The 18,073-nt window shown below is 37.6% G+C and overlaps 1 protein-coding gene across 1 annotated transcript in view; it reads right to left on the bottom strand.

The window, feature by feature from the left end:
* The window catches only part of LOC306869200 (copine-7-like), a 53,968-nt gene extending 35,895 nt beyond the window's left edge, over window positions 1-18,073 (bottom strand). Inside the window, exons 1-4 of the mRNA XM_079415859.1 lie at window positions 18,044-18,073; window positions 15,296-15,847; window positions 2,292-2,474; window positions 1,549-1,623 (exon numbers count right to left, since the gene is read on the bottom strand). Of these exons, the coding sequence (XP_079271985.1) occupies window positions 1,549-1,623; window positions 2,292-2,474; window positions 15,296-15,574 (537 nt within the window). The 5' untranslated portion in view covers window positions 15,575-15,847; window positions 18,044-18,073. The remainder of the gene's footprint in view (window positions 1-1,548; window positions 1,624-2,291; window positions 2,475-15,295; window positions 15,848-18,043) is intronic.

Below are 18,073 nucleotides of genomic sequence, written 5' to 3'. Positions count from 1 at the left end.
AAAATTAAGATGTTTTTTCCAAGGCTTTGTTAGATTCCAGTGTTTTCTGTCCGAAATGTTTGTGTGCGTTTTTCGTTTTTTTCGTATTCCTCATCCTTTCCTATCAAAATACATGCTACGGATGCGAAAACGCAGAAAATCGAACCTGATCCGAATTTTTTTATGACGAACGAAAGTTTCGGAGGCAGTGTGTAAACGTGATTGACACAACGTGAGGTCGTATTTATTTTTTAACGTGCAAAACTTTCGGACTCAGTGTGCAATGACCTTAAGTCTGATTTTGTGGTGGCTGTGCTTCAAAGGGGACATTGGATGCCCATCCATAACTTTTTAACAAAACCTGCCTTGAATTGTCCGTCGTTCAGAAAGCAGTCTGGAGTAAACTTATTTGTGCAGACATAAACAAATTTAGGTGTATTCAGTGGTGCATTACAATTAAAAACAAAACTAAAGCACTACGTCCTCAGTGGCTCTGATGTCTGAATTCAGATTCTTATGTTCTTCTACATCTCAAAACTACAAAGCACATGCAATGCTTAGTTACAAGATATTGTTGCTAAAGCTGGTCGAGCATGGAGAAAATTCGTACAACTGCCTGAGGGCGAAAATATGCTAATATTGGACAGTACTTCCGCGGTTGTGGGTGGGGCCTGAGCAATATGACATCATACTGCTCAGAAAATCAAAACGGCTTGATAATTGTGTCCACACACTGCTAAGATACATTAATATGCAAACACCATGCAAAAGTAAATTTTGCATCCAATGTCTACTTTAAAATTGAAATATAATCTTAATTCAAGAGATGAAGGATTTTGAAAGTGGGACAGTAATCAGTGTTGAGTATTACTGTAAGGTTTACCCTGCCTGGTTTACATGTTTGAAAATGATAAACAGTTGAAAATATTAGAAATTTAGAAAAGTAATCAAAAAGTAAATGTAATCAGTTACATTAATAAAGTAATTGAAAAGTTACACTACTTATTACATTTTAAATAGGGTAACTTGTAATCTGTTACCTATCACATTTCCAAAGTAACCTTCCCAACACTGCTGGGGTCTAGACAAATCATACAAAATCGTACGTGTGAGGTCATGCGAATTAGCCACCTTGTAAAATACGTATTGACTATGACTATGAGATAGCATTGTTTATACAGTTATTTTTATAGCTATAGTTGCAATGGTCTTTTACACAATCAGTACCATAATTTGATTTTGTCTAATTGAACACAGTGATTCACCGTGAACACAAGGAAATTTCTGCCCAAGGTTATTGTCAAAGGATGAGTTGGTCTGGCAAACAGTGTCTGCTTTCATTTTGAAAAAGTACAGCTTCATCCTCATCTGACTATCTAGGAGTGTGTCTCCAGTAAAGTAATTTCAATTGTATTTTAGTTATTCTGTAAACAAAACAAAACCCCTTAGTGGATGCTAAAATCAAGTGAAGCCAGATGAAACTTCAACCATGAGAGCTTTCAGTGAATGTGTAAATGTGTGCAGCAGCAATTAAATATGAATTATGTGTATAGATTTTTTTCAACTCACTGTGATAGTGGATTTTCCAGCATATTTTCCATATTTCAGCAACAGAGGTTTCACCATCTTTTTTTGGGCCACTATCTATTGAACAAAGTAAAATGTTTAAAGGACATATTATTTTTTTTATTTTTTTTAGGCCTAGTTAATTGAAAATAGCATAGTACATGGTTTGCATTAGATGTTGGAACATAGATGCAGGGATTTACTTCCATTCAGACATTAACATCAATGAGGCTTAAATTAAATATCCAAACCTGTCCATACAGCAAAATATATCCAGCTATTCTCAAATATGTTTCAAGAAAACAAAACAAAAAAGGCCAAAATATATAGCTATATTTGCTTGGCACATGTGAACATATAACACATTTGAATAAAAATCAGCAATGAACATACTTTGAAAATCAACATTATTAAATCATTATAAATGTAGTTTTGATCTGCTATTGCATCCACATTTGGATTTAGACTAAACGTAGGCTAATGTACTATTGAAAATGTTTTTTTCTTGCCCCAAACTACATTTTGAAATATATTTTGGTATATATATTTATACACAGACACACACACACACACATTTAATTAAATTACCCTCTTTACAACAAATATTTAGCATATACCGTATAATAATTTATATATATATATTATGCTTATTTTTATTTTTTTTCCATATGGGTAATAATTAGGAGAGCATACTTTAGACCACATAGTGTATTATTAAATAAAATGCAGAGGAGAAGTGACATCACCTGTCCAAGTGTGCACTCCACCCCACCGAGGAAGTCGTCGTCTCGCGTCCCAATACTGTGGGTTCCGTGAATGTCGTAGACTTCAAAGCGTAGTTTCTGTACTTCCTCAAAATAGTAGTCCAGCATTAAGACTTTGGCAAAGACCGGATTCAGGTTACTCTTGATCACCTCAGTACGGTCCAGCTGAATTACAGAAAGAAAAAACTATTTAGTCAACAGTAAGTGAAAATCTTCTCACTGGAAGCATCTGGCTTCCCAGGCTGTACTGTGTATTCGTCTGTTTGTGTGCTGTCCCTGGATAAAGCCAAAGAAATGAAGGCAGTGGGATGAAGGCCTCATGAGTCTGATTATTGAGAGCATCCACACATGCAGCTGTGATGATCATGGCCTTGCTCTCATACAAAACACATTTGTTCTTGTTTCTCATTCATCAGCTGTCTCTCTCCTCACCTCCCCCTGCTTTGCTATTGTTCACGCTATTGCTATTGCTTTACTTCCTACCAAAGCAAATGCTGAACAAACAAAGAATGGAAGTTTATAAAACAGAAAAAAAAAGTGAATCTATGAATAGGTGCCATCAGATTGAGAGTGCAAACAGCTGATAAAAACATTATAATAATCCACAAGTAATCCACACGTCTCCAGTCCAGTCTTGTGAAGCAAAAATCTACATGTTTGTAATAAATACGAATCCATCAAGGAGTTTTAAATTTAAGACAAAATCCAAGTTCATAATCCGTAATAATGTTTCCTCCAGTTTCCTCCCTGTTGTCCTCTCACATCAAAATCCACCAATATGTTATGGTTTAGAACTGTTTTGGACTGTTCTCGCTTGTAATCTGTGTATATTTCTCTCCTGAGAGTCCCGAGACTTTCCTTTTTCACTGGAGAAAGCAATATTATGGACAGAGGACTCGCCAGATCATATTTTCGCCAGAAGCAACAGTTTGAAGCTAAAAAGGACTTAATGATGGATTTGTTTCTAACAGACAGCTTTTCGCTTCACGAGACATTAATTGATGGACTGGAGTGGTGTGGATTACTTGTGGATTATTGTGATGATTTTATCATCTGTTTGGACTCTGACGGCACCCATTCACTGCAGAGGATCCATTGGTGAATGGATTGTAAGTGATAAATTTCCCCAAATCAGTTCAGATGAAGAAACAAACTCATTTACATCTTGGATGGCCTGAGGGTAAGTCAATTTTCAGTAAATTTTAATGTTGGGTTGAATTATTCTTTTAATTGATACATTTTTCTTAAATCTGACAATAGTTCAGCTGTTTTCATAATAGTGTAGCTTTTCCAGTAACAATGTCCTTTTTTTTTTTTGCAACGAGTATTGGTTTAGCACGAAAAAATGTTGCTTCACTGTTTCAGTTCAGTTCGCTGGATGGTCCATGTAAATGAACCTGTTCAAATAAACTGATTCAACTGAACCCCTGTGCAGATCTGCCAAATTTTATCTCCATGTTTTTGGTTTCAATAGTTTTTAGTTAGTCATTTATCACATTTAGTGTACATTGATTTGTGCAAGGTAACTGCTATGATTGGGGAAAAAAGTATGCCATTGGATTTTGTCCCCTTAAACAGTATCAAAGTAGTTTTTATTAGTAGCTTAATGTAGGTTACTACTTTTTAAAAAGGGAAGATTGGTTGTATATTTTATTAAACTGTTTCAAATTTGCATCCAAACACTGCAAGGGAGACTGACATTCTCTGGCATATTTCTAAAAAGGGCATTTGTTATTATCACGCAAATGGGGAAAATAAGCATTTAAAATCAGCATGTGAGGTAATCAGTCATACTCACACTAAATCAGATTAACAGTGTCAAACCTCTAATGTGTCTGCATAACACATATCAAGCAAGGAATGACCCTCCTCCATCAGCCTGTGTTTGACAGAGTCTTTCTCAGCAATTACATACAGCTCACATATAAAATATTCAGCCCTTCAATCTACTATGTATGTGCCCTTGAACTGAGGTGAACTCTCACATAGTGCAAGTGGTAGTAAATCAAACTAAAGGAGCTGAAAACCATTCATAAAACCATTATGTCTGGGTCATAATTATTCCCAAAAGACAGAAACAAGATATGTTCTGCATAAAGAAAAGGACCATTAATATTTTGTGCACTGTGACATTTGTGACCCTGGACCACAAAGCCTGTCTTTAGTAGCACAGGTTTATTTGTAGCAATAGCCAACAATACATTGTATGAGTCAAAATTATAGATTTTTCTTTATGCCAAAAATCATTAGGATATTAAGTAAAGATCATGTTCCATGAAGATATTTTGTAAATTTCCTACCATAAATATATCAAAACTTATTTTTTTATTAGTAATATGCATTGCTAAGAACTTCATTTGGACAACTTTAAATGCGATTTTCTCTTTTTTTTGCACCCTCAGATTCCAGATTTTCAAATAGTTGTATCTCAGCCAAATATTGTCCGATCATAACAAACCATACATCACTGGAAATCCTATTTATTCAGCTTTCACTTTAAGATAAAAAAAAAAAAAAGACAAAAAAGGTTTTGTGGTGCAGGGTCACATTTTAATGAGTATCATGTGCTTTTACACTTACACACACATGTATAAGTATATGTGTATATATATATATATATATACCTATATATACGGTACAACGGGTGTGCTAAAGGCACACCTTAAGAAAAATTGTGCTATTCCCTGCACCTAAAATACATAATTGCAGAAACAAATATATGCTTGTATTGAACATTAACGGAGCAACAGATTTTGTGCGAACATAAATCATACAAGTCAATTATTTTGTTTAAAAATCTTATAAATGTATGAGGTGGCAAGGGGGGCCTTTTACACGGGGTAAAAGACACACGGACTGATACAAATACTAAAGATCCTGAAAGTATTGAAGGAGATCCAATAATAGTTGAATATATATTTACAGTAGTAACAACTAATTATATTTTATTATATGATATGATTAATATCATGTTTTTAAATATGATGGTTTCATTCTAAACATGGTGATTATCTCTAATATAATATATGATAGCTGTGTCTCATTTAGAAGACTGCATCCTCCGGCGGTCGAGTCCTCTGTAGGTTGCATACTCTGTAGGATGCATAACGTATATGCAGTCGTGGGCCGTCAGGGGCAGCAGGGCCTTCTCTGCTGGCCCTATAAAAAATAAAATTGTGTGTAAAAAATTTCACTGATTATTTAGGTATCATTTTCATTTGTGTAATGTCCACAAAATTGCCTATAATTAGTTTATTTGAGGTTGAACTGGAATATCCTACATAAAAAAGTCAGAGGCCAGCACTACAGATAGCGCTACCCTTTTGTTGAAAGACGTCACATCTGATTTGTTACGAGCATCAGTGACAGAATCATCAGCCAATCAAATGTTGGCGTTCAATGACAGCCCGTTTTGTTTGTGGGTTTTAATTGTTGGTTATCTGTTATCATCCTCTGAATTCCTGTGAAAGAAGGTCGCATTCGGAGTGTCCTATTTGCTTTTCTGAAATGAGACAGCCTCGATGACGTATGCACCCTTCGAATGAGATCTCCGGAGGACGCAGCCTTCTAAATGAGACACAGCTGATATTAACCATCTGAATCTAACCATGTCATGTCAACAAATGGAAAAGTCAGCCATCTATTAATTATCATGTTAATTACTGCGCCTTTAGCCCCAACAGTAGAGGCGCTTTTTACCACAAATACCATACTTATACATATTCTTTCGTTATTTAAAAACTGTTGCTTTAATTATCTTAAACAAAACTGAACACATCTTCAGAACACAAATTAAGATATTTTTGATTCACCTATTTTTCAGTGGTCTTTTTTATTCACGAGATTTACATAAGAAGGAGGAAACAATGGTGTTTGAGGCTCACTGTATGTCATTTCCATGTACAGAACTCTTATTATTCAACTATGCCAAGGTAAAGACAGTTTTCCATGCTATGGCACCTTTAAACGTGTTCAAATGTGGCAGTGTTTAGTGTATCATTTAATAACTTTTTCATTTTCTTTTGGGACAACAGGGAATAAACAATTCAGTAAGGTTGCTTTAGCACTATACATTTACCAATATACATTTTTAAATTAGGTAAAAACAAAAAAGTATGCTACTACTATTTAAAATATTTAATTGGTAGACTTCTTTTTTCCCAATTGGCTCAACATATTATTTCTCATTGAGCCAATGTTAACAGACTGTTGCCACAATTGATAAAATTCAGTTTGCAGAAATCCAATTGGGCCAATGGAAAAATTTAGATATAATCAGTCACTAGAAAATTTTGAGTTGGGGCGGTCTGAAATTTTTTACAGTGTACGTAGATCTACAACATTTTAAAAAACATAAAATATTAGATCAAGTAAGTACAGAATCAACTTTGCGCTGCTGTGCGCGATCGCGTCAAGGATCAGCCAAATATACACGTGCATCTTGAAAAGCGAATATTTTGGAAAGTGCTATGCCTCATTTTTGTGTCATCTAGTGTTCTAGAGGAAAATAATATCAAAGGCGCCTTTTACTCCATCCCCGAGGCACCTTTAGCCCCATTGTACCCTATATATATAAAATTTTCTTTACAGTATATATTTGCGTGTGTGTGTGCTTTTCTGTGACATATGAGGACACAAATTTATATAATGGCATAGGTATGACATAGGTATTACAAGGAGAAGTTGACTTATGAGGACATTTCCCATGTCCCCATATTTCAAAACGCTTATAAATCATAGAGAATTCGTTTTTTTTTTTGTTTTTTTTGAGAAAGTGAAAATGCAAGTTTCCTGCAAGGGGTAGGGTTGGTGTAGGACGATTGAAAATATGGTTTGTACAGTATAAAAACCATTACGCCTATGGAATGTTAAAATAGACGACTTCCTCCTATTTTGAGGAGCATTACGGATGTATCTCATTGAGAAACTATTACCGGTATGTGCAATAACCTCTCGACTATAAATTACTATAACACTGTGCTGGCCGAATGGTTTCTAAACCCCTATATAGGCTACAGCTAGTTCATACTGCTGTTAAACTAGAGTCTCTGCTATCACTGCAAACACCCGACTGCCTCCAGCGGCTCCTCCAATCACAGGGAAGCAGACCTCTTATCAATTCCAAGTACATCTGCTGCTGGAAAACCATTTTGTTACAGAACTCCCCAGTTATGGTACGGCCACCCTGCCAACATACAGAAATCAGACACGTTCCCAATACTGAAGACTAGTTTGAAAAACTCTGTTTTTCAAGATTTGACTGGGTCAAGGAAAACCTGAACGGAAATGTTAATGCCGTCAACCTTCCAATCAGGTGAGGTGAGGCGACAGGCTGCGTACTTTTGAGTGGATTTCTCATTTGAGCTTTTATCAACCTACCACTCTTTGCTCACCGCTAGCTTAGACTTATCGCCACATTAAGCTTCTTTGCTAACAATTTTGACTGTTAAAAGCTTTGAATAAACAAATGTATCAAACTTTTGTTTCATTCATCATATAATATAGAGAGCGAGGAAACCAAGAGGAAGAGACTTTTGATCTCATTGTCAACTTGAAGAACCTCATAGTGAGTTATATAGAGCTGTAAAGCGGCTGTTAAATGAGCCGGCACTTTACCCCTTACAGTGGCAGCTTTAAGATGTTTGAGAAGTATATGAGAAGCAGTGAGAGAAAGGAAGTGATGTATGTAGCCTGAGGGTGTTGTAGAGAGATTACACAGGAGGTTCATGAGGGTCTTAGAAAATTGTGCTATATTTACACATACTATGTAGTGTTCACCTTGAGAGAGAGAGAGTAAGTGAAAGGGAGCGCAAAGAAAGATATGAGTAGGCTTAGCTCCCACTCAATTTTAGCTCTTGATTTGCATGACAATGGCACTTCCCCATTGATAGGTGTTGCATGAGCAGATAGTGGAACACCTAATGCTTTAAGAACATCAGAGAAGCACTTGGAACAACATAGAGAAAAAAATCCACATGGTCAAAATCAGTTACCAATGGCTATATCTGAATATGCCAACACAGGCTCATTGAGAAATGTGCTTGTGGCAGGATTTCTTCAAAATGTTGGCTCTTGCACGTTTTGAGATATTTTCACATGCAGTGAGTGGAGCTAAAAGCGTTTGGATTCAGTTTGATCCAAAAATAAATGTGAGTTTTCAGACGTGATTTTGACAATGTTTTGTTATTTGTTGTTGTATGTATTGCGGTAGTTCAGAAAGTTTAATGCTCTATTGCATTTGAAAATAATGTACCACCTACACTAAACTAAATCTAACCAATAGTGTTAAAAAAAGCAAACGTGAGATAAAAAAAAAAACATTTGCTGAAGGAACCATGCCATTTTAGCTTGCTTCTACAAGACTTAGGACTGTTTTTCTGTGATTTGTGTTTAATTTTCAGTGCTGTACTAGGTGAGCTACCAAGCAAGTTTACTTCAGAAAAGCCATACATATGGAGGAGATGAGATGCAAATGTCAAAATATAGTAGTTTACAAATCATGCATTATAGTAAAAGTGTTTTCAGATCATAACAGTTTCTTGCAAGAAACCGCACAAAAATAAGACGATAATCATATTATTAATCAATAATCTGCCCCGTAATCATAAGTGGTTTGAAAGGGAATACAAGTGGTTCCTTTCAGCTGGAAAGCACTATGAGTTGTATATAGATACTTTTTTTTTTTTTTTTTGCAAAAATGCAGGTAGAGGGCCGTTTGCATAATCTATGTTGGAATATGCACACTTCTGTAGTATATATTAGGCAAACAACTGCATTAATGAGAGCAATCTACTAAAGATTACAACAATAATGGATGCCCATGATAAGAAAGTTTACTAGATACCCGCAAATCAAGTTAAAACAATACAATGACATAAGTCAAGTCAAGTCTGCTTTATTGTCAATTCTTCCACATGTACGGCACATATATACAGAGAATTGAAATTGCGTTACTCTCAGACCCTTGGTGCATACAGTTAACATTTAAGACACTGACAGTAGACGTTCAAATACGGATAAATACAGTTTAAACATATGTACATACAACTATACAGATATACAAATGAGGACATTTATAGAAAAATAAAGAAAGAGATAAAGTGGCATAAGGCACATGGCAGATAGAGTGCAAACCAGTTAAATAAAACAAAACTGTGCAGATATATGTGTAGTGCAAGAAGAGCTTATCAGTCTGTTGAAGTGACAAAAGAACAGTCTTTTTATCAGACATATCCGAAGAGGTAGTTTGCAGTCAATGCTGGATGAGGTAGTGATCAGTCCAATGCTGCACAAGTGACAGGTTCTGGTCACAGTTTTTAAGTGGGTGTGTGGGGGGGGGGGGGGGGTCGCAGTATCAGTGTTCAGTGTTGCATGGGGTAAAAGAGGGGAGGGGGGCAAGGACGGGAGGGAGTTCAGCTTCCTGACAGCCTGATGTATGAAGCCGTCCTTCAGTCTGCTGGTCCTCGCCTGGAGACTCCGCAGTCTCCTCCCTGATGGCAGCGGACTGAAGAAGCTGTGTGTCGGGTGGGTGGGATCGCCTGCAATGCGGAGGGCTTTGCGGGTGAGACGGGTGCTGTAAATGTCCTGGAGGGAGGGGAGAGAGACACCAACGATCTTCTCAGCTGCTCTCACTATGCGTTGAAGTGACTTGCGGCAGGATGCGTTGCAAGCGCCATACCACACAGTGATGCAGCTAGTCAGGATGCTCTCGATGGTGCCTCTGTAGAAGGTGCACATGATGGGGGCCGGGGCTTTGGCTCTTCTCTATTTGCGGAGGAAGTAGAGACGCTGCTGTGCTTTCTTGGCCAGTGCTACAGTGTTGTTAGTCCAGGAGAGGTCCTCTGTGATGTGCACACCCAGGAACTTGGTGCTGCTCACTCTCTCCACAGTCGCACCGTTGATGGTCAGAGGGGCATGCTGACTGTGTACTCTCCTGAAGTCAACAACAATCTCCTTCGTCTTCTCCACATTCAGAGAGAGATTGTTGTCACTGCACCACCCGGCCAGGCGGCTCACCTCGCTCCTGTAGTTTGTCTCATCTCTGTTGCTAATGAGACCCACCACAGTCGTGTCATCCGCAAACTTAATGAAGAGGTTGGAGTTGTGTGACGGTGTGCAGTCGTGGGTCAGCAGAGTGAAGAGGAGGGGGCTCAGCACACATCCTTGGGGGGCCCCAGTGTTCAGTGTGATGGTGCTGGATGTGTTAATGCCGACCCGTACTGCCTGAGGTCTCCCGGTCAGGAAGTCCAACAGCCAGTTGCACAGAGAGGTGTTGAGCCCCAGCTGGACCAGTTTGTGAGTGAGCTGTTGAGGGATGATTGTGTTGAATGCTGAACTGAAGTCTATGAACAGCATCCTAACATATGTCAGGTATAACTCATAACTCCTGGAGATAAATAGTGCAGACACTGGACAAAGACCAAATGCGTTAGTGCACATGCATCGGCTGCCTGTATTCGCACACTTGATTAAATACCATATAACTTGAAAGACCGTGTGATGGGCTATACACATATGCTAATCATTCATGTCAAAACTTAAGTATACTTTGGGATTTAGACTATTATTATTATTGCTAATACTTATTCTGTTTTCACATCATGTTGGAATTACTGACATTAAATTACTCCAGAAAATTAGAAGGTTATGAAGGTTAAGATTTCTCTCACTTATCTATTGTAAGATGTGAAAAGAAACAAATGCATTTAACAGATACTTAAAGCAACTCACATTGCATCCAAGGTATGTATTTTATTAGTTTATGCAGTTTGGTTTATTAGTTTGGTTCGATATGAAAGGCAGTAATCATCCACTGTTCATTGTTAATGTGTGCACTTTCTTAATTTTTAAACAGTTTGCCAGAGCATATATACCTACTACATACTACCCAGCAACAACGCACCCTGACAACCACCCAAAATGCCCTAGTAAACAGTTACCAGCAGTGTTGCAAATAACCAAGAACACCCAACAAATATTTAGAACTCCTTTGCAACCACCCAGAACAACCTTGCACTGCGGTAAGGCATTTTCTTCTAAAAATCTGTTTTGATATTCTCCGGAGAATTTTTGGACTCAATATTGAACTCAAATGTTCCTACAGTGCAGCGTATTCACATAATGAACTGACATTTTGTGCCCTAAGTAATATTAAACACAGCCCGTCTTTTTAAACCCAGCCACCCCTCTTTTACATATCAGTCTTTGCTGTGGAGGGACTGCGTTTGGAAGATATAAATAACAAAAACTGACAGCAGTCAGAGATTTGGTAAGCTTCTTACAAACCACTTGACGGCTTGACAAAAAGATTCCATTATGTCTAATGCCTAATGTCTTCACTGAGCTATTTAAACGAATACTTTTAGCAAAAAGGACAATAGCGCACATAATTGTTGCTTTGAACATTCAGCGATTGTAGAGCAGCACCCACTTAAGTGTCTCATGCTGTGACGATTCATACACTCACTGATTGCATTAAAGGACATTAAAGCCTAATGTTTAACTTATCATATTCTGGGCATTCTGGTAATATGATCATGGATTAATGCTACATGCTCCAGTTCATCATGAAAACATCAGATCTAATGGGAATATGCAAAATGAGACTATATTGACACATCCTAGACATGTATGCCAAGATCCCTGAAAATGCCTGGCGGGCATTCAAGACAGAAAATGTAGACTAATGCCGATGACAAGAAAATGGCATTGCATACATGTTTTGCACTGACTTTCTGGCAAAATGTCTGTGTCTAATATTAGGTGGATGTGGTTATAATTTTTTCTGCTCCTGTGAAAGCAAGCTGGCATGTGTAAAAGCTAATATCAGGGAAAAGATTGAAATCATTAATTAGATAAATACGACTGCTCTTTGACTGAAACTATAAGTGTAAAACCATGCAAATGATATTCAAAGTGAGTATCTATATTTTCTCTATGAGTACAGTAAAATAATGACAGTGGCACTTCTGTCAGTATGCAGAAACTCTTTTAAGAGACTGTATTTTGTCATTCTGTGAAGAAAACCAAGAAAAGTTGTCAAATATGGATCTTCATATGCAAAGTAGACTACATAACAAACTGAATTCCGCAAAAGCAAAACTCAATTTCACAATCATTCATTCATTCAGTTGTTAGCTGGTGCTGATATTTTACACAATACACTTTCACAGTTGCCATCATCACAAAGCAATAGGCTAGTTCCCCCCAAAATGAAAATTTCATTTGACTTACTTTCATGGGAGATATTTTTGAAAATGTTCATACAATATCTATACACTGATTCAATAGTGTCCACTGTCCAGTGATGTTTTTGGACACCACTGGCTTTGACTGTATGGACAGTTAAAACATTCTTCAAAAGATCTTCCTTTACGTTCCACAGAAGAAAGAAAGTCATGCGAGTTTGGAACGACATGAGGGTGAATAAATAATGACAGAATTGTCATTTTGGGGTGAACAAGAGCACACTCACGAGACCTCTCATCAGTATAACCGCTACAAACACTTCACAATGAAAACTAATCATGTTCATAATAATGCATCTCAAACCATCAGTTTTTAAACAACTTGCTGCTGCAGTCAGACTTAATCATTGGCAAGCAGTGTGAAGATAATGCATTTAGCAGTATGATTGTCTTGATGAAACGACTGCAGAGCATAACCATTTTTCCTTCCTACACTGCTCATCTTTGTGTACCGCTGCGTGACTGAAATATGTTTTGTAGAGAAATGAACATTTTTGAGATGGAAAAACTAATGTCACTGCAAAGAGCCATTTAGTCTCAAATGGACTAAGATGAAGCACTGTTTTCATACTCAACTCATGCTGATTATCAAACAAATCTCAGAAAACAAAGTCCACAATAATATCTCAATCGCTTTTTCCTTTTCCTTTTCATGTTTCATGTGGCTACCCTTTAAAATTGAATCTTTTGAATGCAACAAACGCTGAAGCAGGGTGGCATCTTTCACTTTGTTCACTGTGATGTTGAACGTGGCACAGTTGTTGGAATAATGGGGCCAGGATTAAGACTTCATCCTAGCCTGACACATTGCTGCAGACAGCTTCAGCACCACTGCTGTGGCTCCAGATAATGTTTTATTCTTACACTGACTGCTTTGATATGGAAAAATAAAAACTCCAGAGTGGTCGCTCTCTTTGTTTCAAGCGCCCTTTCCTGCTGTGTGACAATTCCCTGCGCCTACACTGTAAAAAACGCTGGGTTATGCCTGTTGGGTCATTATGTTGGGTTATTTTTCCAGTGTTGGGTAGTTTTGTGTGTAAACCAGCTGTTGGGTTAGTGGCTGGGTCAATTTAACTGACCGCTGAAAATATACACCCCTCCTCCTCCCTCCAATAATATAACCCAGCGCGGGCCCTTTAGCCCAGCTGTTGGGTTACAGTCAAAGCGCGGCTTTTCCTTCTCCTCAGGAGAGAGCGAGTCCTCAACGCTGCCGATTTAGTGGACTTCTTCAGTTAAATTAAGGTTTGTATACGTTTTATTCCATCTATAAAGTCTTTAATGTGCTGTAAATTATTTTATTTTACGCAACGCAACATAGAGACAAGATGTCAGTCAGCTAAATGTGTCAGCAACGGTCGTTTCGCGAAATGGAAACGCATTGCCTTGCATAACATAGATTTTATTCATTATAATACTGCTTCTAATTACTTTGAATGATAAAATATGTTCTCAAAACTCTGTACTATTTATTTATGGACAGGTTATGAAGTCAGTTGCGGCGGTCTGAAGTTCGCAGTTTCCCCGGGGAATAGCAGCCCATCGCCGGCCAAAATAACCCAAACTGGATTGTTTTAACCCAGTGTTTTTTAAAGTGTAGATTCATTCCAAAATGTGCTCACTCCCCCCACTCACATGCACTTTGAGCAGCCCAGTCAACCTTTACAGTCAAGCCCTAATGTCAACTGAAGACATTGTGCGAAATTATACCCATCCAACAATCTCTGACCTAAAGCCTAGACCTAATACTTAGACCTGTTTAACTTCTAATCATCGAAGAACAGAAAGAGAGAAAAAAGGGACAGGTGATCCTGTAGCACTACAAATGTACCATTTAGAAATATTTATAATTAGTTATAGATTGATGTATTGGACAGCAGTAACAGAAATGAACTTCTCTATTGAGTGGATCATTGAATCACTCTCTCAGTTGTTTCACTCAAAAACACCATTCAAAAAGGAATGTAACACCAATGTACGTTGCTGTGGCTTCGTTTTGAACTGTTTTACCAATACCAAAATAAAGAAACAACAACAATATTGACAAGATTGTGCCTAAAAAGTAACTTAATATTAACTTGCTTATATTTGGGGGAAACAGCACTCTTGCTTGTGAGATATTGCATAACTATATCATATGATACAAAAATAACAAAAACATACAGGGGCATTTTTTGCCCATATACCTTTCATTTTGGGGGCATTTTTGCCTTAAGCAACTGTTAATTTCAGAACCTATTACCTAGAACCTATCAGCCATTAATTGGTCATTATCACCCTTCTCAATAAAAACTGCTCATTTCCTTCATTTATTCACCGTCATCTTATTTAAAACTTATGGAAGCCTGTTTCCAACGTGGAATAAAAAATGGTATGGTAAATGTAACTTTTTTTGATCACAATTCTGACTTTTTGCCTCACAATTCTGAGTAAAACAGTTATACGATTAAAAGTTGCAATTACATTTTGTATTTTTTATTCCATGACGAAAACAGGCGTCCATATAAACCTGTATAACTTTCCTTTATACATTTCTTAAAATCAAAATCTTTCATTTTTGAGCACTGCTAGATTTTTTTGCTGTTTATGTTTACCTTCATGGTTTTTGCCACTTCGTAGCCTGATTAGTCCATAAATAATAAGTGAGGGCAAAAGATATTAACTAAGTCCCCTGCTTATGGCCAGCAGGGGGCCCTTCAAAAGTACCACTAATGAGACTAACAGAAAAAACGGAAAACTCACTTCAGTCCATTGACCTTGGTTCTGTACCATGAGGATGACGCAGGGGTCAGACTTATTGAGCGTGTCTCGGTCCAACAGGGACTTGCAGGAAACACGCAGCTCCACCTTGGATACGCAAGCGACAGGGCCTCCTATGCCGGCCACTGGGGACGTCGCTTCCTGTGAGTCACTCATCCTGACAGAAAACTGAGTGCGGAGGGTCAGCTGGAGATGGGAGACGGCAGTGCCAATGGGCTGATCTTTAAAAGCCTCAGTTTGATTGAAGCAGGACTCTCCCATGCAGGGAGTCTATTTTTTAATGTGGCCTTGCGTTGTTTCTGTGTAAAGCAAAGGATGTGGGATGTCTTAAAACATATCTGTTAGTTTGACTTAAAGTTCTCTACAGAGAGACATCTCTATGTCTGATTCGCTTTAGAGGAGAATGGGCTGCTGGGAGTGGTTCAGATATAAAGGGATCAAATGGGATGTTGTAAATCAGAGATGTCCATTAGTATTACAACAGCAAAATCCCAGATGAGATCTTCAGTTGACAGCCTCTTCCACAACAGACTCCTAAGTGAGAAATAAGCATGTGTGGGTAAGAAATATCAGGATGTACTTTCTAAATGTACTTTTAACATCCAATGAATGGTCAAAAGCACTGAAACCACATTGTCATCAAAAACACAGCTTACAATGTACACACAGGTAAGATTCACATGTGAGTACACAATTGCATGCTGTAATAATTACATGAACATCCACTCAGATTTTGCAACGGTTGAAGTAGTCAAGCATAATTGTGATGATGACCCACAGAAAGCTGCTTGGTTTGAAAGTGGCTCCTATGTGAGCCATATATGCTTCACATATCACTAACACTACTGACAATGGCAAAAAATGTACCCATAATTTTCATCAGGTTAACCCGACAGACAGAATATCTTGATCATTGAGGAAAGTTCTGTTCTACTATATTACTTATATTTGGCCTACTTGCATTTTTATTATTTAAATGTACAGTTACTTTAATTGTATGAATAAAGTTCAATTTGAGGTTGGGTTAACTTCTTTAGAGGTAAATAGAGAAACACGAATTTTCGCACAACAGTTGCAAGATTTCATCTAACTTTCTTTACATTTTTTAAAGGTATTTACAACTGACTATCAAGTTGATTTAATCTTCGGCTGTTTTTGAAGTCAGTTGTAGTTCTTGTGTTTCTCTTTCCTTCTGTGATTCTGCTTGTTAACAGCAGGTGCTCATTATTGATGGTCAATCATCACATAATTATCTTCTCAACTCCAACACTGCTTCAATACTACTTTAACACTCTGTAGTGTGCAAACACATGAACACAAAGCAGTGTGGGGACTTTGCTGTGAATTATTACACACATCTTGTTTTATTCACATACGACTGATGCATATGAATCACATTAAGTTTATTACTTTGTTTATGTTAAAACTATGTAATCTAAATGGATGTAAAATTGGTATGCAATTGAATTACATAAAATGTCAATTTAGACCCATTTTTTTTCTTCTTGAGTGTATGTCTGTCTTTTGCATCGCGCGTGACACCGAGTTCCAAAAAAGTGAAAAGAAATTCAAAATCTGGAGGACAAACGCGTCTCTGGACAGACAGTTGATTTGTTCACTGCCAAGCGTGTCATTTAAACGCCAAATTGTGCGTAACAGGCTTCCAGGCAAACGCGATTTCTCCTTGCCATCGTGTTTTTGTCGCCAGGTCAAAGTATGCGCTCTGATTAACTTGTCATCTAACTTTGTAACGCGTCTAAATGAAACTATGTCATTTTTAGCCCCCTCGCACCTTTTAATTTGACTTCCTTTATAGTGCTCAAACTAACCCGTCCCCTATAATTCATGCCATGCGGTCATATTTCGATATCCCATTACCAGTAACATTACTAATGTGTTTTATGTATTAGATATTCACCCTTTGAAAGATCAAATCGGCAAAAGCAACGCGTAAATCTATCAGGCAGCATTGCAATGCGCTCCAGCGCGCGTGGTTCAGCAGCACGGATCATGGACAGCTCCTCTCACATCTATATCCACTCTCTACAACAACCAATCCAGCCATTCTAGCGAGGTTGGTGAGCTTTCTTACTCTGCTATCTCTTGTGTCTGAACTATCATTTGATTCAAATGCTTAACATTTGAACCACAAGTTAAGAATCACAGGCTATACGACAAATTAAATGATTAAACGTGTGCTCTTCGTGTAATTGGCGCTTGTACAACATGATGAGTCTACATAGTTTTACTATGCATCACGAATACGCCAAACTTTTCTCTTTTATCGCAAAGAATCCAGCGTAAAACAGCATGAAGAAAATGACAATAAAAGTAGTCACTGTTAATAGATGACAGTAAACTTAACGTCTGCAACCTAACATTTGTTTAGTAGCCTAATTAACCCACAGTTCACTTTATATCCTCTATTATTTATCAAACTCTTATGAATATAAGTGTCGATTAACGAACATAGTTTATTTTTACTGCATCCTTTACCATTACGCAAAGATTTGCAAGCACTGACAAGTTAGACAGCACATGTAAACAACCTAATAATTTGTCCCTAATTATAGCCTAACTAACAACATTGCATTTGCAAAGCAGCATATAGGCTAATAGTAGTAATAATGATTATTATTAATAATAACAACAATTATTATAATTCAGATTCCTTGATGACTAACAGCAAACATAATCTAGTAAATCTAAATAAGAGAGCTGGGTTCTCACCTGCTGTTGCTGCTGCTCTTCTCTCAGTGT

Source organism: Barbus barbus, assembly GCF_936440315.1.
Source record: "Barbus barbus genome assembly, chromosome: 1".
Lineage (NCBI taxonomy): Eukaryota > Metazoa > Chordata > Actinopteri > Cypriniformes > Cyprinidae > Barbus > Barbus barbus.
The sequence above is the reverse complement of the archived record's forward strand: the minus strand, read 5'-3'. Positions and strand labels throughout refer to the sequence as shown.